The 22,559-nt window shown below is 40.1% G+C and overlaps 1 protein-coding gene across 5 annotated transcripts in view; it reads right to left on the reverse strand.

Annotated features, from left to right (window-relative positions):
- The window catches only part of gria4b (glutamate receptor, ionotropic, AMPA 4b), a 114,469-nt gene extending 96,486 nt beyond the window's left edge, over positions 1-17,983 (reverse strand). For all 5 annotated transcript variants that reach the window (XM_053649655.1, XM_053649657.1, XM_053649659.1 and 2 more), the window contains exons 1-2: positions 17,845-17,983; positions 16,738-16,896 (exon numbers count right to left, since the gene is read on the reverse strand). In XM_053649655.1, coding sequence (XP_053505630.1) covers positions 16,738-16,896; positions 17,845-17,932 — 247 coding nt within the window. In that variant the 5' untranslated portion in view covers positions 17,933-17,983. The remainder of the gene's footprint in view (positions 1-16,737; positions 16,897-17,844) is intronic.
- Between the last annotated feature and the right edge of the window lie 4,576 nt (positions 17,984-22,559).

Consider the following 22,559-nt stretch of genomic DNA (forward strand, 5'->3'; position numbering starts at 1 on the left):
TGAAATACTAATCACTAATCATTTTAATTTAGAATTGATTCTCACTCGTTATTCTTGGACCAATTTTGTAAGGAACAATATGTATTTATTTATAAAAAAAATTTAGTCTACTAATTACTGTAGTAGAGTGTAGTAGCTACAGTTTCCTTGTGGATGTTTGTGTCATAATTCCTACTTAGTGCAGCTTTAATCATATTACAGCTCCAAGTGTGCAGTGTGTCAAATAATTTGTTGTGGCAATGTTTCTGCTCTTCTGCTGTGAACAGCTCATAATCACGTGTGTGTGAAAATAGGTCTTCATAAATTTCCTCTATGCATAATGTGTCTCTGGTGAGTTTTGAGTGAGATGGCACGTGCAGCTATGACTCACTTGTCCCATTCATTCATTTATACATTTAGTCCTTGTTTGTTTAGTAATTGGTCATTTAATATTCAGTTCACAATATTCTCACAACATACTGGTAATGGTAAAATTCACTCACAGCCAAGAGCATATTAAAAATAACTAGACCGGTACATTTCCTGAAGAAAATGTGAGTGCTGCTTGCCGTGGCGAAACTGGGACGGGGCGCCAATACTTTTGAGAGCCGGTCAGACAGGCCGCCTATACTGTTTACAGCCGGCAGTGTAGGGCCGCATTGCTTTTTAGAGCCGACCATGTAGGGTGCCAATACTTTCGAGCGCCAGACAGCCAGGGCGTCAATACTTTTTAGAGGCAGACAGATCAGGAGTCAATACATTTTAGAGCCGAATGTCTACGGAGGTAATACTTTTAAAGCTGGCCGTGCGGGGTGCCAATACTTTTGAGAGTCGGAGAGATATAAATCTATTAAAGTGTGCACTATAGAATCCTCAGTTCTCAATAACACCTCTCATTAAATCTCACTGGAAATTGTAGAAAGATTGATTAAATAGCATCAGATATCTGGGATGTTAACATAAAAATGAGCCCTGAATGGTTTCCACAGCTGAGATAAGCTAGGCCTTAAACATGACTTTTAAATTCAAACCCATTTTTTAAATGTTCAATTGTTTAATTTGAACTGATGTGAACTCATTTTAACTGCAAAAAGCGCAACAACAAATAACCCTAACAACTGAGTAACACAAATCAACAGAGCAAACTAAACAAGCATGGCGATGAAGTAAGTGTAAAAGCACCCAGCATGCATTGCATTTGGAATCGTATCAGCCAATCAGCCTCGTGCAGTAATCTGTCTCACACTGTGACTGGATATGAACCCTAGAAAAGAATTCTAAAATATGGACGACTCAGGCGTAATGAAACATCCTCTGGTGATCTGACTTCTGTTATACTGATAGCTGGCTGACTTCTCACACTCCACCTTGCTAACTAGCTCATTTGCATACTGCACAGGAGAAATGAGATTCAGTCACAGTGTATACGACGTTGCACACACAGACTCATCCCTACATCTAAGACAAGTACATAATTCTCTGTCAGGATCATTTCTTTTGTATGAACTTCTGTTATTTTGGTTCTACACTTTTATACAGAAGCAATAATTTAAAAAAAGTGAACATTTACTGTGTAGTGAGAATGTTCTAGAAGTGTAGCTGTTGAGCTGCACTGGCTGAAAGCTCTTGGCCGGAGATCCACTAGCCTAGCCAATACAAAAATTATCCTGTGATCTATGGAGCATAGTTATGTGATTATTTAAAAAAAAAATATATATATATATATATATAAAAAAACAATAGCTTTGCAGATCTTTGTCAGTTCTTAAAACGAGGGCAGCCAACCTGCAAGCACAGAATATTATTAGCAAGTGTGATCATAAAAATGAGTCCATAAAGTGCCATGAACGGCATGCGCACAAAGGTATTCACGAGTGAAGCGAGCATGCGGAGAAACTGTCGAGTGTGTGAATAGTTCTGCGAGGACTGAGCACTGAGACATGTGCACTTCCTTTCCCCCTAGTTCACAAGTCAAAGTAACTGAGGTACTAAAACAAAAAGTCATTTGTAATCTTTATTTTATTAATATTCTTAACATTTTGCTTAAATATACAATAGATATAAAAAAAAAGTCTTCACATCCCTATTAAAACTGCAGGGTTTTATGATGTAAAAAAAAATTCAATAAATGAGGTCATATTTTTCCACCTTTAATGTCATATATCCACCAGTAAAAAATTCAACTGGAAAACAAATAGAAACGTTTTAGGAGGAAAAAGAAAAAAGGTCAAACTTACAAAAACCTATTGGACATGTGTGCACACTTTTTTTTTTTATAACGGGGCATGTGACAGAATCACCTTCATTGTGTTCAAAAGCAGTTATCATAAACCTATCATCAAGCACATGATTCTGATTCTGATGAGCTGTTTCTGTATGATTTTCTTGGTTTCATCCAGCTGCTGAAGTCATGGTCCACAAAGAGCTCAGGATCTCATTGACGAAAGATCTCAATTAGGAGAGGGGTATAAAAGAATTTCCAAAAACATTTGAGGTACCATGGAACAAGATAAAGTCCATCGCCAAGAATTAGAGCAAATGGGGCATCACAGTGACATTGCCAAGAACACGGCATCCCTCCAAAATCGACGAAAAGACAAAAGGAAAACTTATCAGGGAGGCTGCCAAAAGACATATAGCAAAATAAATGGAGCTGCAGGAAAAACTGGCAAGTGCTGGTCACAACCTGCATGTGAAAACAGCCTCTCATATTCTTCACATGTCTGGGCTATGAGCTCTTTCTCATGAGAACGAAAAAACATCCAAGCCTGCGTAAATCACCCCAAACCATGTGGCAAAATGTGCTATGGTCTGATGAGCCCAAGGTAGAACTTTCTGGACATAATTCTAAAAGATAGGTTTGGCACAAAAGCAAGACAGCTTTTCACCCCCCAAAAAAACCCATATCCTCTGTGAAGCATGGTGGTGGCAGCATCATGCTATGGGGCTGCTTCTCTTTAGCTGGGAGTGGGCTCTAGTAATGATAGAAGGAATCACAAATAGCTCCAAACACAAATCTATTTTGGCACAAAACCTGCAGGCCTCAGACAGCTGAACATTAAGAAAATTTTCATCTTCCACCATGATAGCAACCCAAAACACAAATCCAGCTCAAGAGAAATGGCTTAAGAAGAGGTCAAGGTTTTGGAATGGCCCAGATCTAAATTCAATTATGAACCTGTGGAATGGCTTGAAGACGGCTACACACAGGAGATCCCCTCACAATTTGATAGATCTGGAGCATTTTTGCACGGAAGAGTGGAATAAAATTGCCAAATCAAGATGTTGGTAGACGCCATAATGACAGAGTACTGTATTATAAGGAAAAGGTGCTTTAACAAAGTATTAGTTAAGGGGTGTACCACTTAAGCAACCAGGTTATTGTAAGCTTTTTCTTTTACATTTTTTCCCCTAAAACCTTTCTATTTGTTTCATTGTGGGTTTTTTTTTTGTTGTTGTTGTTGTTGTTGTTCCTTTTTACTTGAATTTTACTGGTTCCTATATCACATTAAAGCTGGAAAAAGATCTGACATGAGTTATCTTGTTCAGATCACAAAAACCTGCAGGGGTGTGTAGACTTTTTACATCCACTGTAAAGTACAACAGAGAGTTAAAGTTCTGAAAGCAATATACTATTATTATCCATACATTCATCCATTTTCCATACCGCTTATTCTACAAAGGGTCGCAGGGGAGACTGGAGCCTATCCCAGAGAACTCAGGGCAAAAGGCGGGGGGGCACCTTGGACAGGGTGCCAACCCATTGTAGGGCAAAATCGTACACCCATTCACACAATACAGACAACATGGAAATGCCAATTGTCCCCAACACATATCTTTGGACTGGGGGAGGAAACCCCCAAAGCATGGGGAAAACATGCAAACTCCATGCAGACAGAGTGGAGACAGGGTTCGAACCGCCAACCCTAGAGGTGCAAGGCTAACCATAACACTGTGCCCCCTGCTATTCTTATTATTATTTTTGTTCCCATATGGTAACCCAAATAAGATGATTCGGTTACTGACACAGGTCTAGAGACACTTATGTCTATAAAGTATGACCAACATACAGCCTTCTCCAACACAATTTTCAGAAGACATTAATTGTCCTTATTTCTTACTTATACTGTCTCTAGATTCCTCACTTCTTAGAATTCTCATTCTCTTTATAGATTTTCCAAATTGCTCCAATTTGAAACTAATTGCAAGACTAATTGCAAGACCAATATGTCCAATGTGTCCAATATGATGTTTGAAAAAATGTGTATTTGCTTTGTAGGATTTGATGTTGCATAGAATGTGTCTCTGTTTTTGTAAATACCATTTTCACCTGCCACCTACCCTTAACATCTAAATCCCCTGGCCTGGTTCCACAAATCGGCAGAGGCTTGCTATGAACCTCTAATTTCTTTCATTTTATTTAGTCTGCATCAACCACACGTCATTCTCTGTCCAATTCCTCACCATCACTCTCTCTCTTTTCATTTCTTGGCAGCATTTCCTCACCCTGTTTCTCTCCATAAACATTAAAGAGATGTGGATGCACTTTGTGAAACACTTTATTGCAGGGTAAAGAAACAATCAGGTCATCCTAGTAAACTGTTTTTAATTGTACACAAGAGAAGAAGATGTCGAGGGCTGGGGTTTGATCTGTGCTGCTTTGACTTCCGTGCTCTCACATCCCACTGTGCCAGACCACTCCGACCACTCACATAACATAGGCCTTATTTACACCATGCATTAACAAGTGATCTGTATCTGCATTACTTCTCCCCTGATTCTGTCTCTATGTATTCATTGTTATTATAGTTGCCTTCCTTATATGGTCAGTGTTTCCTGTTCTGGTTAGCCTGTTGCTATGGAAGTTAATTGGTAGTTAATTGTTGCTCACCTGTTGCTTGTTAAGCCTGTCAGCCTGTCACCCTTCCTAATTCTCCTCTGTCTTGTCAAAATATTCTAGTATTTTCTTGCTATCTCAAATAGCATAATTAGCACTAAACGCTTTGATTATAATGTAGACTAAGTTATAATCATAGCCAAAGACTATAGCACTATTCAAAAGGCGTTACTTTTGCTGGGTGACATCTGAAACCTTTTACACATCTCCGCTGAATATAATCATATTTTAATTGTGAGACTTTTTTTTCTTCCTCAATTATTTAAATAATAGTAAAGTTAATTAACTTCTTTATCACTTCTTTATTACTGACTGTTCTAAAGCGCTGACCCTGGAGACTCCTTTTAAAAATGTTAAATAAACGCCTTGTTATAGAGAACTTCACCATATACATATGTACGTTTTCATGGCACGTCCACCATACAAGAAACAAGTGCCATTAATATAAACTAATAAATATAAAGGCTAAATTAATATTCAAAATAGCATAGCACATTAATATAAACTTTGCAGTTGGAAATACTGTCAATGCTGCTGTTATAGAAAATTAATCAACATCTAAGAACCAATAAGTTTTGAGAATTCAACAGTGCTGTGGTATGAAAAAAAAAAAATTAATCTTTCAAAACACACAAGAGAACAGTTCTAAACAAAGCCTCAAGTCAAAAGCCTGTCTAGTGTAGTTAGCCACACTCTCCCTCAGCAAAGGCTTTTTATTCACCCTCACTCCCATGTCAGCTTTTCTGACATTCCACATTCTCATTCTTCATCCAACGCTTTCCAACCTGCTTCAGGCTATCACTCAAACAGAAGCAGGTAATTGATACTGCAGAGGGGTTTTGCTACGTTGCTAAACACTGGGATGGGTGGGAGTGTTCACTCCATGACTGCTTTAGAAGTCAAGGACATTGCAATGTGCTACGTCAACAAAATGGCAATTTGGTTTCATAATCTCACATAAAGCATGTTATTTGTGCTGACATTGTTGTTGGTGCACTACATGGCCAAACGTATGTGGACACCTGACCATCACACCCATATGTGAGTCTTTGCCACATAGCTGGAAGAACACAATTGTCTAGAATGTCTTTGTATGCTGTAGCATTACAATTTGCCTTCACTGGAACTAAGGGGCCCAAACATGTTCCAGCATGACAATGCTCCTGTGCACAAAGTGAGGTTCATAAAGACATGGTTTGCCAAGTTTGTAGTAGAAGAACTTGAGTGCCCTACACAGAGCCCTGACCTCAACCCCACTGAACACCGTTGGGATGAACTGGGATGATCTCCTCACCCAACATTAATGCCCAACCTCACTAATGCTCTTGTAACTGAATGATCACAAATCCTCACAGCCATGATCCAAAATCTAGTGGAAAGCTTTCTCAGAAGAGTGGAGTTTATTATAACGTCAACGGTGGACGAAATCTGAATCGGATTGGAAGCTCAAAAGCACATATAGGTATGATAGTCAGGTGTCCACAATCTTTTGGCCATATAGTGTATTTTATTTTATCGACGACCTGGGAATAAGACTGAAATGAAAAAGACTAGAGGAAGAGGAGAACACAAGAAGCATGTGTGTGATTTATGCTTCAAATTGTGATTCCCCAAAGGACAATGTCTCAGGCAGAATGATTACATTACATTTAACCCTTTCCATATCAGATATTCTATGTCAAACAGGAATAATATGTGTAGCAACTAACAAAACTACACTAAAATAATGATTATTTTTCTGTTGCAATACTAATTCACGATTCACAAATGTAACAAATTGCAAGTAAAAGTACAACCATTTGAACTGATGTCAAATGTGTTCGGAAAAGGTGCTTGAAATTAACCAATTATCATTGCTAATCTAAGGTACATACCAAAGCTACAAACATTAAATGTGTCCCTGATAAAATTATAATAGAAAAATTGAAATAAAAGCTCACTCTCACTTTCAGTAACTGCTTTATCCTGTTCATCTCAGGATCACCATGCACACACACACACACACACACACACACTTTCACACATTCATTCACTACTTTAACAGTAGCAAGTCCACCTACAGTACTGGCATGCCTTTAGGAGGTGGGAGGAAAACAGTGAATACAAAGGAAACCCATGCAGATACAGGAAGAACATTCACAGAAACTCCACACAGACAGTAACTCAGGATCAGAATGAACCATGGAGCTGTGAGGCTGCAACACTGCCCACTGTGCCACCTCAGATAGGGCAAATAAATTTGAAACAATTTCCTTTTTTACCCCAATGTAATACACACTCACAGATGGTCTAGGAACTAAATTAGCTATATTCTTCACATATATTCTAGCATGGGCTCATATCCATCTGAATCTAGATGAACTTTTAGGAAAAACATCCTTATTTTGATCTTTAGGGCTGCCAAGAAGTAGCTCCGATTCCCAAAAATAAAATAGCGCATAACATTTTATTTAATTCCACTCTTTCTTTTTTTTTTTGTCATAACATAACAATTCATAGCTGGCTGTTACTTGATAAATCACTGTATCCCTGGAAATAATATATAATGTTTTTTTAAAAAACCTTACAAGGACATCTTTTTATACCACTGCCGCTAAGTGGTGGAGGCATTATGTTTTCGGGGTTGTCCTTCCAAGATTCTCGTTAGCGCATTATCTCAAGGATGTGTTGTTGAATCATAATTAGCAGATGAACTGATTAGATTTTAAAATTGATATAAACAGAATCAAGGTCACAGCAAGGTTAAATATCTGAAAGACAAATAGTTTTTCTTCAGTAGCTTCCTGATTTTCATATAGATATGTTACATACGTTCAGGTTCAGGAACTCAAGGTCCATTTTTGGCTGCAAGGGCAACCCCATTGTCTATTTATTTATAACTATGGACTTTCCAGCGTGCACAAACATACTAAATACAAAAGTTTTGGCACGCACATTGCCACTAAAAGATTTTAATGGTCAATTTTGAACCGTTCTAGACCAAATCTAGATATTCCACTGATGTCTGCAAAAAAGGAAGTCTTTTAGATATAAACTGGGTTCACTCATACATATCACTATTGAATTTCATTTAAATTACTTGACAGTGAGAACATCTATAATTCGAATTCAACCCTTCCTGGACAAGGGCTCCACAAATAAAACTTGTATATACTTATTTCTAATTTTGTCATTGCTTTTTAACATCCACTTCACTGCTGATGCACAATAACTACCAAGAGGAAGAGAAGGCTAATATGTGCTTCTTGTGATACACTTGAAATCAGCCACTGCATCTTTTTTAAACTGCTGCAGCTGAACACTACCCTTTTCTATACTGACCCGACTGTCAAGAGCTGTTCTGCTCCAGAAGAAACAGGAAGACCTTTCTTCAGGCGCTGAAAAGCAGGTCCAATCATGATCGCGTGGACAACTGGCAACAGATTCAAATTTGGGATCTTCCGACGATGGACCTCAGTGGATATAGTACTTATTAGAAGGGAATGTGTGTCTAAAAGTTGTTCGCAAAATCTGCTTGCTAAGTGGATATTTTCACTCAAGATGGCTGCATGTCCAGATGGCTACTCAAGATGGCTGCCCAAACTGAAGCTGGATTTTCATTCTCATCTTTTTTAATGTGAGTTTTCGCATACATAAAGGACTTGCATACATATTATACACTCATCAGGAACAGCTATACATCAGAAAATCATGCAGTCTGTTTAATACAGGACATGTTTATCCAGCAACCAGAGATAGGTAGCCTACAAAGGACACCAAGGCTTTCGAGGATCACCACACCAGGCACTCATCAGGTAACACCGGTGGTGCAGAGAAAGAAAGCATAAGTGGGGCAAATACAGGCTAAGCACCTCACTACACAAACCTCTGCTCCGAGGTTTATCTTTGTTAACATCTGGTCTCTCGCAAACAAAAAAGATGAGCATGGACTGCGTTTTTCCGAATCGTCAGTACACAAGACTCATGCACCATGATTTTTACTAAGACTTGGCTACACTCTACAGTCTAGAACAAAGGCGGGGTTTTTATATTTACATACATTACGCCTGGCGTAACTACTCTCAATCTATTGGCAGAAACTGTTCCCCTTCTCACTGAATCTCTTTGTATTTGCACAATGACAATAAACATACTGGATTCATATTTTAAAATGACAAAAGGAGACTGACGAAGCATGGTTGATGCCAGAGGGATCTTGATCTTCCTGTCTTTAGTGTCAACGTTCCTCCCTGCTTCCTGCCTGTAGTCTTTATGTGTAGCCCTTTGGCGATCCATCACTTCAGCAAGGTCTTGCTGATTTCTCAAGCATGACAATAAGGATGGTGTGATTGGTAGGAGTCTTGCTGTCCTGGAGAGAGCCTCTGAAAGAATTTCAGAGAAGGTTTCAGTGGACTACACTTTCGTGACCATGACAGAGGCAGCTTCTCAGCCGCACTTTATCAGTGGTGGCCCTTATCAGTGGTGAAAAGGGCTGCAATTAACTGTTATTTTCATAATCGATTAATCGGCCGATTATTTTTCCGATTATTCGGCTGGGAAAGACAAACTTTCACTACAATTTTTTCGCTTATTTTAAATAAAATACACAAACTGAGTATTACAAATCTAAACTTCAGACTAAAACTTTACATTAACACAACTGTTATTTATATTATATAGAAGTATTTATGCGAACTAATCCTAAATTAATAATAAAATCTCACTTTCACTGCACCTTACGGTTTCGGTTACTCACTGCCTTCAGGAATATTGTTTTACTCCAAATTACTTTGATCGTACCGTTTTAATTTGACATCACAGACGTTCCTTGCACTACCCTGTTTATCACCGCGTCTACATTGTGAATGAGGATCATTGCGGCCTCCTTACAAATAGATCGCTCCTGTTATAATAAACAACAGATTTTGCACTGCAAGTGTGCAAATACAGCATATAATGACAATAAAACATGAATTAAACTAAACCTTTTAAGTAACTCGCACCAGTTTCCCTATCTCCTTGCAGACAGTGGAGCATTTTGGATATGAACACAAGTTTGTGCTCGTGCATCACTGTTGTGCTTCCGTGCCACACAAGTATTTCTTCACGGCATTTAATATAAAACCCCTGCCTTAGACGACTTGGGTCGCACACTTCTTTTCTACTGTAACTTGATGATTATGCCTCCGTCTGATGGTGAATGAGGTCATGTGGGGCATAAAAGGTATCGCTGACTTAAACAGTAAACTGAAGAAATTCGTTGACTTTGGGCATTCTGGTAAAGTTAGCGGCGTTGTATTACGTGTGTTTGACGTCATGTGCCATCGACTGGAAAGTGACTTAAACTTCTGGTTAGTAAAAAACCACTAGTGTTCCATTTGAGATGATACTACCCTTCTAAAATTCATACACTAGACGGTAGAGTACATACTGCATAGTGTGAGTGTATAGTACGTCATCTGGGGCACAACTAGTCTGTACACTCAGATGCGTGTTTTCATAACAGAAGTAACGTGATGAGATACAGCCTTTTAACCTTAGCGGTTCTACAAAGTGCTTTACCCTTTCACCCATTCACACACACACTCACACAGCAATGGCATCAGAGCTGCCATGAGAGGCTCCAGCCTGCCATTAGGAGCAACCTCTGGTACAATGTCTTGCCCAAGGACACTTCAGTATGTGGAGGCATGTGGATCGAACTGCCAACCTATGCGGAGATGTGTGTGTGAAAACGGAAAACGGAAATACTCTATGGGACTCGTGACTTTTCCATCCACATTAATCTCTCATTAGAAAGAACCACTGTTCCACCACAATCGTTCCAACAACAAGTCCTTCACAGCATAAACCTCCACCTCCAGTTCCTAGAGACTCATCTGAGGCTCAGCCTTCTCAGGCGGAGATGATCTGTGCCTTTCCAAACTTCAGACTAGACCCACAGAGACACAGCCACTAGAGAGCCCTAATCAGGAGGAGAATCCCAACCACTTAAAGAATGCTCAGAGTCATACCACAAGGGGCGAGAGAGGAAACGGTTCAGCAGAGTGTGAAAAACAGCATGAGACACATGCTCTGACTTTCGGATAAATTGAAAATGAAGGGAGCTCAGAAACCATAGATATGTACGAATGTAAACATAAACACGTGCCAAACCAAATGTCTTGTTCGTACATAGTAAATAAACAGGCGGAGATTATCCCTTTTCTCACCTGTAACTCTATAAGTCAGACTTGAGAGCTAGCTAGTTATCTAGCTAATGTTTGGAAGCCACTACATAACAGTCGATATAGCTAATACATACACAGAAACGTAGCATATTGTGACATCTATAAGCTAAGAACATTTTGGTTACCAACTACAGCACAGAGTGGTTTAAATGATGTTGGTTTAAATGAGAGATAAAATCACAACTGCATGTTGTTTTTCTGCACTTGACAGTCAGTGTTGCTTAGACACGATTTCTTCTAAATCTCTCCAATGCTAGCTCTGTCTAGATAATAAGGATGATAATACAATATTGATGTCAATACAAAACAATACTGATGTCACATTTTGCAGTGACTAATCACAATTCTGGTTCATGACATGCCAGTGTCTGTCTTTTATCCTTTTCTTATACAACAGCACTATTGAATTCTCAAAACTGATTGGTCAGATTTTCTGTGATCGCAGCTCTGACAGTAGTTCCAGGTAACAGTAATGTGCTTCTCCAGTGTCAGTGCTTTGTATCTGTCAGAAGTAAAACTGTAATTTCCCCTATGTCAGAGTCTTCAGGGCAGGAGAGTTTGTGCTTTTTGTGGTTTCTTGATACAAGCTGCATTTGTACTCTTATTAACTTCAAAAGAGAGCCAAAAAACCTCTGGTGGAAAAATAAATGTTTATAGCTTCTATAATATACGATATAACAGAAACTAACTGGTTTTGTGGAGGTTCCATATCATTAAATTGAGTGCCATATGTCATTGTATAATAAATAAAAAAAATAACTTGTTGGCAAATTACTGTGTTATAAAAGGTATCAAACACTTTGAGAGATGCTGTTATTGGAAAATAATCAGCTTCAAGGTTGTAACAGGGAGCTCTGCTTCATCACACCAACCTATCATTGAATATTTTCCTATAACAGCAAACCCCCAAGTGTGTTATCAGTTATAAATAGTATAACAAGCTTAAATGCTGTTGAACAATTCATGACGTCATTATTGGCATAATATGCTGTCAAACAGCCTCAGATGACCACTGACTCCGACTGCAGACGGTTGCAGGAACGGCACTGTCGAAGCAGGAATTAGCATCGACTTATACAAACACAATTCTTGCACCATAATGAAAGCATGTGAGGAGAGACAGGCGATATAGGGTGCTGCACCATAGAAGAAAGAGACTAACACTGTTCTCAAAGGGTTCCTATCTGCAGAAACAGTTGCCCAGAAGCCTCAGGCAATGAACATCACTGCTTGGCTCCGGCGCTTGCTTGCTTCTGATTTTTGTTAACCAAATCACATGCAAGACAAGGGAGCGTGGCACTGCAGCACTGGGGATGTCATTGCATAAAACACACACACAATGTACAGTACACACATGTACAATGCAGTTCTGTTTTTCAGCACAATGGACACAGGAAACAAGAGTGTTTATGTTTATGCATTTAGAAATCAAATGAGACAGCCAATGTTGTTAGGAAGAATTTACCTACACACAAATACATGGATATATAAGAAGCTTTTGTACCAGGAGTAGTGTATTATTGTTAATAAAATATGCTGACATGAACGTCCAGTGTGTTCTTTGGAATTATATTTTGTCTTGATTTATTTAGACTTGATTTGCCTATGAGACACTGAGAATTCATTAAAAAGGTGTCATTTTCATAATCCAATCCTCAACACTGGCAGATAAGTAAAGAGTCAAGAAACAGGATGAGTAGTTCCCAGAACTGCATTCCTGGGGAAAAATGTTCTTAGGAACAATCAGGGTGACATGAGAACATATTGAGATATATTAAGGTTTAACATATGCTAACTTGCCTTTAGGCTAGCTGCTTCAAGTTAGCATAAAGTTACTACAGGAGGATACTGCTAGCTAGGAAACTTAGCCAATACAATATCTAGAAAGAAGCCAATCCAAATTACAAACTGCTTGTATCAAATGATCAAATATCATCTATTTCTCACCTATTATTTTTTTCAGAATTGAATTTAGGCTTTTTTGTTTGTGTGCTTTTTTTTTTTTTTTAATTCCCAGTTCCCAATTCCCACCTACTAGCTACTACTTGTCTCTCCCAGTGCATAAGAGCTAACAGAAGGGAGGATAACGTGCTTCCTCCTGAAAGCCAAAATCCAGAGAACACAACTTTTTTTTTTTTTTTTTTACATCATAGAGCAACTAAAAGAGGTTGAAGCAGAGCACTAACTGCCCTTTCCTGTATAAATTCCTGTATACATTTTGTCATACTGTCAGAAATAAATGTGAGGCTTGAAGTTGTCACTACAAACTTGAGTCTTTTAATTCATCCTTGTTGCCGAGTCACCACCTGATGCATCCTTGATATTTAGGTAGGATTGGGGATTTTAGTTATTTTAACCAAGCTCCCTGTATTTGTGTTCTTAAATTTTGGAAATGGATTTCAAATGGTGCCACGCATTTGCTTCCTGACATGCTGGGGTATGCGAAGAAAAGAATGTCACTGTGCTGTAGTGTATATGTGATCAATAAAGACTCATTATCATTACCATTATAATGAGAAAAACACAAATAAGACTGAGAATCGCCCAGGATTCTTGCTAATCTCCATTTAGTCCATCTGATTCAACAAATTAAAAACCCAAAGACATTAAAAAAAAAAAAAAAGCTTTGGATTTCGGGTCCTTGAATATAATTTGAACCTAGGCACAAATATCAAATATCACCTCTCTCTAAAGTGGAGCTCTTGAAACCACCCATTTGAAGAGCAGTTGAATTCCCCCATGCTGTGACTGCACTGCTCTCAGTGAGTGAGGGAAATGGCAGTGTGGTGATGCTATCAGACGAACTGATAGCACTGTAGCACTGATACAACGGAATTACACAGAAAACGGCTCCAACCATGACCAAACCTGACAATTTCCCCATGAAGGTCAAAGAAACCCTGGCTACTGGGGGATTGCGGTCAAACAACTCTCAGTCACGCCTCACTGCACATGCTCAGCGCTCTCTGCTTAATTTAGTCATTGATTGGATTGATTGAACAAAATAAGGGAGTATCAATGGGAGAAGGAATTGGGGGAAGAAATGGAGGCGCAGACTGCAGAAGGCAAAGGGATCATCGGAAACAAATAATCTGTCCTCTGCTCATCCCACCATGGCAGCCACGGCTCCCCGGTGAGGAATAAAAGCCCTTGTGTGCAACAAACTGCAAGCAGATTCGTGCCCAGCAGAGTAAATGAGGAGGGAGGAAAGGTGGAATGTTGAGGATGAACCATACTACTCCTAGCTGCTGGAATATCACACTTACACACACACACGCATTTACATAGGTCCCAAAATGGCGAGTAATTGACTGAGCGGCTAATCTGCTTAACTGAAACTGATTGTTCATACACAGTAATGACACCAGCACTTATCAGGCTGTCGTGAATTACTGATAGCACATCATGTGCGTTTAATCTCACAAGCAAATTAAACGGGCCACATAAATTTCCGACATATCCGTCATTATTGCCCAGTAGGATTCTTATCTTTATGAACAGACCTTTGAATGACTGGAAGACTGTGAATGGGACATAATAGGTATAAGAGCAACGGTGGGAAAGAAGTGATACGGTGATGTATATTATCTTAATGTACAAATTGGTAATGACACTGATACAGCAAAGGATGGTACCGAGTCAGGTGGTACCAATCCCATATTTATATTCTGGGTAGGATAACGATATCATTACTGATGTCCATGCCTTGTCTGAAAATCTGAGAGCTTCTTTTGCTATATCATGAATGCTAATGTCATGTTTTCTGGTAATCTATCTGAACCGTTCAAGGGTCTTTCGGCTCTTCATATGACTTCAGACTTCTTGACTTGTAAGACGTATGAATTTTGCATGATGTGTAGAAAAAAAGTGTATTTTTTATTCAAATAAATAAAATTATTCCAATTATGCCACTCCTGCCAACTTATTCAGGTAGCCCAAGCACCCCTTGCTCTGGGTTCCCTTTCCAGTGTGAAATGGCTTGACAGCAATACTGCTATACAGAAAGTAGGCATGCATTTTGCTCTTGTCTGTTCAAACAAAATGGCGGCACTGAAGACAAAAACAAATAACACAACCCAGCGGAGCCCTGACAACTGAATGCACTACTAGGACAATTTCCATTTTCCTGTACAATGTTTGCTTCCTACGATCATCTTCGGAACCCCGTCTACTCACGGCTCTAGGAATAAACCAACCTTGCCTTCCTTTAAGACGTTGGCCTGTTACCACAGCCTTCATGATCTCCTAGCAGAATTTGTATGCTTTTGTTGCATCACAATGAAGGAGGTAAGAATTGGTAGGAACCTTGAGAAGATGCACACGTTTTTAGGAGAGGTGGTGCAAAATGGTGGACTTACAGTGTGTGTGTGTGGCTAATCAGTATGAAGTAGTGGGGAACATGGGAGACGTTTGCGAATGCTTTGCTCAATTTCCCCAAAGGAGGTTCTTTTCTGACCTTATGAAAGCTTCACAAGGGAGCATAAACCAACCTTTATCAAGCTTGGATGCTGCTGGTTATATTCACACAAGTGTGCGGGACAGGCCTTTCTTTGGCATCTCTGCAGTAAGTATTTACCAATATAAAGCAGTCTCGCTTTGATAAATTATTGTGTCTGTTATACTGACACAAACAGACAAGTCCATTCCATGGATTTCACCTCTATTACACACCACAGCCAACATACTGAAAAGGCTTGTCACTGCCTTGAGTTCTGAACATTCCACTACAATTGAAGCGAACAGAATAAGGCACGGAAAGCTCGGTGTGGTGCAGAAGAAGACGAAGCAGGAGCTGAGGCTGACGCGTGGGTCAGAGCATGGCTCTGTGCATGGCTGACGTGATGGCTGCCCCCGCTCTGTGCTTACTTTACGCTAGTGTGCCTGATCCTGATGGGAAGTGACAAAAGCCTGAATGTTGCAGAGGATGGTGGGGGAGTCATGCTATGAAAGCAGCACAAAAAAGGCCTTTGCTGGCCTAGACTGCCCTCGGGTGCGATGCAGCTCTCTTAGCAATGCACCGTTCGCGCTCTTCTAGAGTATGCGTGTATGAGTCGTACCAGCTGACAAACCATGTCAGACGTAGCTTGACATCTAAACTGAGGCAAGTGGAAAAACATACATAGATGAAAACAAATATACACAATGCAATCGCGAATGTCGGCATGAGCTTGCATCAGCGGAGAGAAGTGTTTTCTTTTAACTGGGAGATGGGTGCACACACACACACACACACACACACACACACACACACATACAGACACACAGAGAAATGTCACTGTTTGTGAGTGCACTTAGTCTGTATTTGTGTCAGTAAAGAGCCGGAGGACAGGTCTCCCAGAGAGGCACAAGCACTGGCTGGACAAAAGCCAGGAAGTGGCTCATCACAGTGTCGCATTTGTACTACCACCGTACCACCACTACTACTCTCAGGTAGCAACTCTGTCCCATATGCCTCTCATTAGTTTGATCAGCTTGATCATTCACACCAGTGTCCATTAACGGGACTCAAGTTTCTAGCAACAGCTCAGTTCCAAGCAACCCCCAACCCTTTGGCAAGACCTCCTCCCAGTGACACCTCTTCAGTTCTTCCCCTGGCTAATTAAGCAGCTCGAACGTACACAGCTACGGGTATTTTTAAAGGCTCGGACTCACAGGCGTTGGTGACGGCGAAGCTGTTAGCTGTCTCAATGTTGTCCACGTGGGGCACCAGGTTAAAGGGCGCCTCCGACGCATTGGGGCTCGTGTTGTGCAGAAATATGGCCAAGCGAAAGGCAGTGTACTCCTGATCTGTATTTCTGATGAACAGCCCGCCTGCAGGGGTGAGACAGAGAGAGAAGGAGGAAGAGAAAAAGAAAGAGCAAGATTATATTCTGTGCCAAATAAGAGGCCTGTTATTTGATTATGGCTTTTATATGGATGAGAGAGATGGCTTAATGATGGACATCCAAAAACGTGAGCTGAATGGAAATCCAAAATGAAAACTGAACACCAGGGTGTACAATTAGGCGCTGGCATGATTTCAAGCTGAATTAGAAAAACACATTTTGGTTTGTTTTTGGGGGTTTTTCCAAGAAGTTGAATCCAGAATTTTATTATATCAAGGCTGAGACAGTGGGACGGACTGACATGAATTCATTCGTTTAATTCCTTTATTCATTCGTATATTTATGCATGTATTAAACAAGAGGGGAGGGTATAAGAAACGTGACACATAGCTTGATGCAGTACTGGAATACAATTAAGGAAGGCACTTTGGAGTGACAGAGGAATGCGCGCGCAACGGGAATGAAAACGCTCAAACGCGTGCTGAATTCTAAACAAGGAATTTGCGCAATAAAAAAAGCAACGTGTCAGCAAAAAAGCTTGTAAAGTTTTTATTATTATTATTATTATTATTATTATTATTATTATGATTATTATGATGATTATTATTTCTCTGTTCTGGTGATAGAATAGTCCTATCCGCTCTATCCAAACCGACCATACCGGTTAGTGCCGTTTAGGGCGCACTGCAGTGGCGCTCGCCGGATTACGTGACAGTGAACGGATGACAGGATTCACACCAGGCGATTAACATTATTAAATATACTCTAGTATTTAACTAACACACACACACACGCACACACACATAAACACAATTTGCGGGTGTGTTCTTTCCTTTTTAAAAACGTGCCCCCGAAAGTTGACACGCGCATTCTGTCATGCACAGAAGAGATGAAGGATGAGGCAGGGTCTCCGGGGAACCTTAACCCAACTCACCGATTTGAACGCTGCTCGGAAAAGCCCCCATGGCGAGTCCGCGAACGCAGGAAAATATCAGTAAAAGCTGATGGCAAGAAATCCTCATTTTGTTCGGCTAAAACTATGGAGAGACGTGGAGCATGATGTCAGCCGGGTGAAAAAGGAACGGAAAACGGGACAGGCAGATATCAGCAATCCATCTCCATCTCCTCCGCTGCTGCTGCTTTTCCCCCCGCAGTGGCGCGAACCCTGGTGCAGAAAGTCCGTCCGCCAGCAGACGCTCCACATGCAAGACGAGGGGTGGGGGACTGGGGACCTCGGCACACAGTGTTGCCAGATTGCATGCTTTTACACTCTGTTTCTAATAGAGATTTTATTTTTATTTGTTTATTCATTATTATTATTTTTTAATTACCAATATTGAAATAAGTAACCTACCTACTATTACGCATTCAGGAATGTCGTGGGGATTTTTATTTTTTATTTTTTTAAAACTCTGTTTATGTTGCTTGCTCTTACAATGTCGATTTATCAATTTAGCGATTTTGTAATCGCAGAAAAGAACGCAAATTCAAGGAAGCTCTGCAATATTCGCAGGAGTTTGCAATTTAAAAAAAAAAATTAACACAGTTGTTCTGCAGATTTAGGCCAAGACGCGTCGTGTGATGTCATCACAACGTGCCACGTGACGTCATCACAACGCGCGTTCAGCCAAAGCCCCCTTCGATTCACATGGTTCGAATATGAGTACAGCGAAAAGGTCTCATTTACCGACAAACATCACTGCAAAGGACCGTGCAAAACAGTTTTGTGCAATTGCGATTTTGCCAATTCAAGTAGTTTTCTGCAAAAAAAAAAAAGCAAACAAAACTCTGCAAATTGCATACACAGATTTTTGAAGAAAAAAAAACGCATCAAAATCAAGCATTTTTGGCCACAACAATCACAAAAAAAGAGAATGAAGGCCTTATATATGTATACCAGGGGTGTCCACACTTATCAGCAACAGGGCTGGTGTGGATGCAGGTTTTCATTTCAACCAAGCAACTGATTCCACCTGTTTAATTAGTTCATCTTGTGCTATAATGGACTTATCAAGTGTGGACCCTACTTGTTTGGAATAAAAATCGGCACCCAGACTGGTCCATTGGGAATAAGATTGGATAACCACTGCCTTATGCCAAGTTTTACATTTATTTTGTTTATGGTGTGTTTTATATTTAATAGAGAGTGCAAAGACATGCAGAATGATATCAGTGACTGTGGTCATTAAGTAAAGTGTAGACCCTGGTGAAAGGAAGCCTGACTCAGAGCTCAGTGCTCACAGAACTGAAGTGCTCTCACAAGGCAGAGTCTGTGCGCATGCTCACTTCACTGCCTCATGCTCATTATGTTCGGGCAATTCACAGCACCTTGCGTTGATTTTTAATGACCACGCTATTGATACCGCTCTGCACAATCTACAGCCCTCGTGCTCTCTACTAAACAATGCGTACACGATTTTACTGAGATTTCTGTGCGTTTTCGTGGAAAACTACTTGAATTGGCAATCTTGAAAATGCACGAAATTGTTTTGCACGGTCTTTCACAATGATGTTTGTTGGTAAATGAGACCTTTCAGCTGTACTCATGTACAATTACTATGAAGTGAGTGTAGCTTCTTCGGGATTTATTTCCACCTGCAGATCTAAAATAAACAAAACATTTGACCATATAGCGCACAAAATGCCGCTTACTCTATATTCATTTCTTGTTTATAGAACTAAAAGCAATCATGCAGTTGTACTGAGTATCGTCACAGCTGTGATTAGACACGACACTAGATCCTCGTTGACTAGATGTCGATATTTTGTGATTTCCCTGCTGAATAAAAACCCAAAATAGAAACCCTCATCGAATTTGTAATGGTTTTAATAGTTATAATGGGAATTGTATTGGTTTTAATGGACACTGTAATGGTCCCTGTAGGTATCTACTGGTAATCTGTTGCCTTCTATTGGTGACATGTCTACTGGATACAATTAAGGACCAATATTGGTAATGGTAATGGTTTTAATGGTTAGCTGATGGTTTGTAATGGTATTTGTAGTGGAAACCATTCGAATTTCTGTGATGGTTTCTATTGTTTTTTTTTTTTCAGCAAGGATGAGTATCTGAATAAGCACAGCATCCGACCAATACCCAATACTAGTATCGGTATCATCCATCCATCCTTCCATCTTCTACCGCTTACTCCTTTTCAGGGTCACGGGGAACCTGGAGCCTATCCCAGGGAGCATCGGGCACAAGGCAGGGTACACCCTGGACAGGGTGCCAGGTATAGGTATCAATGCATCTCTATTTTTTACTCATCCTGCATTTTGGGTAGTTATAATTTAGGTCTGCATGCACATATACATTTACTTTTTGGACCGGTGCGTTTTGTTGGTGTTGTTGTTTTTTTGTTGTTTTTGTTTGTTTTAAACAATGGCTTGGGGGTACACTGTCGACCCAACCTGGCAACCCTGCACACTGTAGCGGGGAGCGTCTACCGGGAGCTGCACGAACACATGCGCCTTTTTCCACCATCGTGCGTTTCTTTAGGCTGTTATCAGTGCCGTTTTTACTGTGTACAGAGACTAATGGTCAAGTGAGCGATCGCTTCTAATTCTGTACTAGCAGTCTGCTCTCCTCGTTCTCAATACAACAATAGATAAGGACCACATTGCGCATTTGAATGGAGCTCGAGGCTTGAAGTTGTAGTGTTGGTTTTAACGATTCTTTACATGCACGAGCAACACGAAGAAAAAAAGACGTTCAAAGGGGATCAGAAAGCCAAGACTGTGTTGCTGCACCATTTGTTAAATGTGTATGATTCGAAGGCAACTTACACAGTAGTGCATCCCTGACTTCTATCATTGCCTTTGCCTGTCTCTCAGAGATAAAGGTGCTAAACTGGCCCTGTTCCTTGTCGCTTGCGTGGTACCATCAAGGGCCTCTCTTCTGTGTCTTTTACATGGGAAGAGCATGTACCTTTAATTAGCTTTACAGAATACAGCTGTAAAGGTACATCAGTGGTGTTTAAGGTCAAAATGTGTACTGTATGTGCCTTCTAGGTAAAACTGGCTAGTAAAGGTACACCAGACGTACCACTAATGGTACCACCCCATGGATAAGACAAAAGCACAGATTGGTACCTTTATTTCTGAGAATCTATTGTCAATTGTTTTTAAGATGGTTCATCTTTGATCTGTAGAGAATCACTGAGATGACGTGGGTATCATTTGTGACCACAAAGTAATAAGATTAGGCCATGATTTAAGTTTCTCGATATCTATTTTGTGGCCACAAAATACTTAACTTGTGGCAACTGTATGATAAAATGAGTGAGACAGAGAATCTGAATTAGACCATTGAGACCACAGGAACCTAAGTATGTAGGCTAATTAATTCATCTTCAGTAACCACTTTCTCCAGAGCCTAGACTGGGAACGCTGGGCATAAGGCCGGAATACACCCTGAATGGGACCATGCACACACACGCACGCATACACACACACACATATATATATCTGCACACTCATTCAAACCTAATGGCAATTTAGAGAAACCAATCCATCTACTGGCATATTTTTGGGAGGTGTTAGGAAACTGGAGAACCTGGACAAAAAGCACGTGGACAAAGGGAGAACATGCCAGCTCAGGATTTAACTGGATACCCTGGAGTTGTGATGCGGCAGTGCTACCTTCTGCACAAACGTACTGGTCTAAGTATGGATGACATACTGGAAGAATAACCTACTGCGGTCACTGATGTTTCAACAAGGATAGGCCTATTGCATTGTCCCAGAAATCCTCAAGGCAAATAGCAATTTAATTTTTGCCTGTTCCTGCCAAAAATGAAGTATGATGTCACTGGACATTTTTAGTCATGGACTCATGTCCATGGCCATGATTTTGACATTTCAAGGCCTCAATATAATAATTGGTGACCATGCAATTGATAGTTTTTGGCCTTGAAATATTACATAATGGCTGTTATTACATCGTGGCTCCATTATATTACGTATTACATAGTAGCACCATTTATCTGACCCCTATACATTACATTACATTACATTAATTCATTTAGCAGACGCTTTTATCCAAAGTGACTTACAAATGAGAAAATAGACTTTTTGTTCTGTTTGTAAACATTGGTGACATCACACACCGACGAGCACAGATTGGAGACAGAAAGCCAATCAGCAGCCAAACTAGCTAGCTAGCATGTTTACACAACAACAATAGCCATATCTCAATGTCAGATATTTCAGTGTATGCACTGTAACTTGGATTGAAAGACTAATGACTACAAGAAAAAATGAACTCTTAAGCAATGGTGTAAAATTACCTGATCCATATGTGCTGAGGTCATATACAGCTATCTGGTGGAGAAACCAAGAGTCTACACCAAAAAACCTGAAGGAATATAAGTAGTTACATGGATGCAATTACATACTTTTGGGCCACGTACAGGACGTGCAATATAAACGGGAATTCCTGATGATCTCTTCAGTTTAGCTGAAGCCAAAAATGCCTTTGTGTGGCTTGTTTCTTACTCAGACCAGACGGTATGAAATAAAAATGGAAATAGTTTTGTTTCGTTTTTCTATTTTGACAACCCACAACACAACATGATATTTTACCAATAGTTTGTCACAGAGGGTAGGCTATACACATACAGGCTGGAGATATATTAAAGACCGTTTCTT

Source organism: Ictalurus furcatus, chromosome 18 (assembly GCF_023375685.1).
Source record: "Ictalurus furcatus strain D&B chromosome 18, Billie_1.0, whole genome shotgun sequence".
Lineage (NCBI taxonomy): Eukaryota > Metazoa > Chordata > Actinopteri > Siluriformes > Ictaluridae > Ictalurus > Ictalurus furcatus.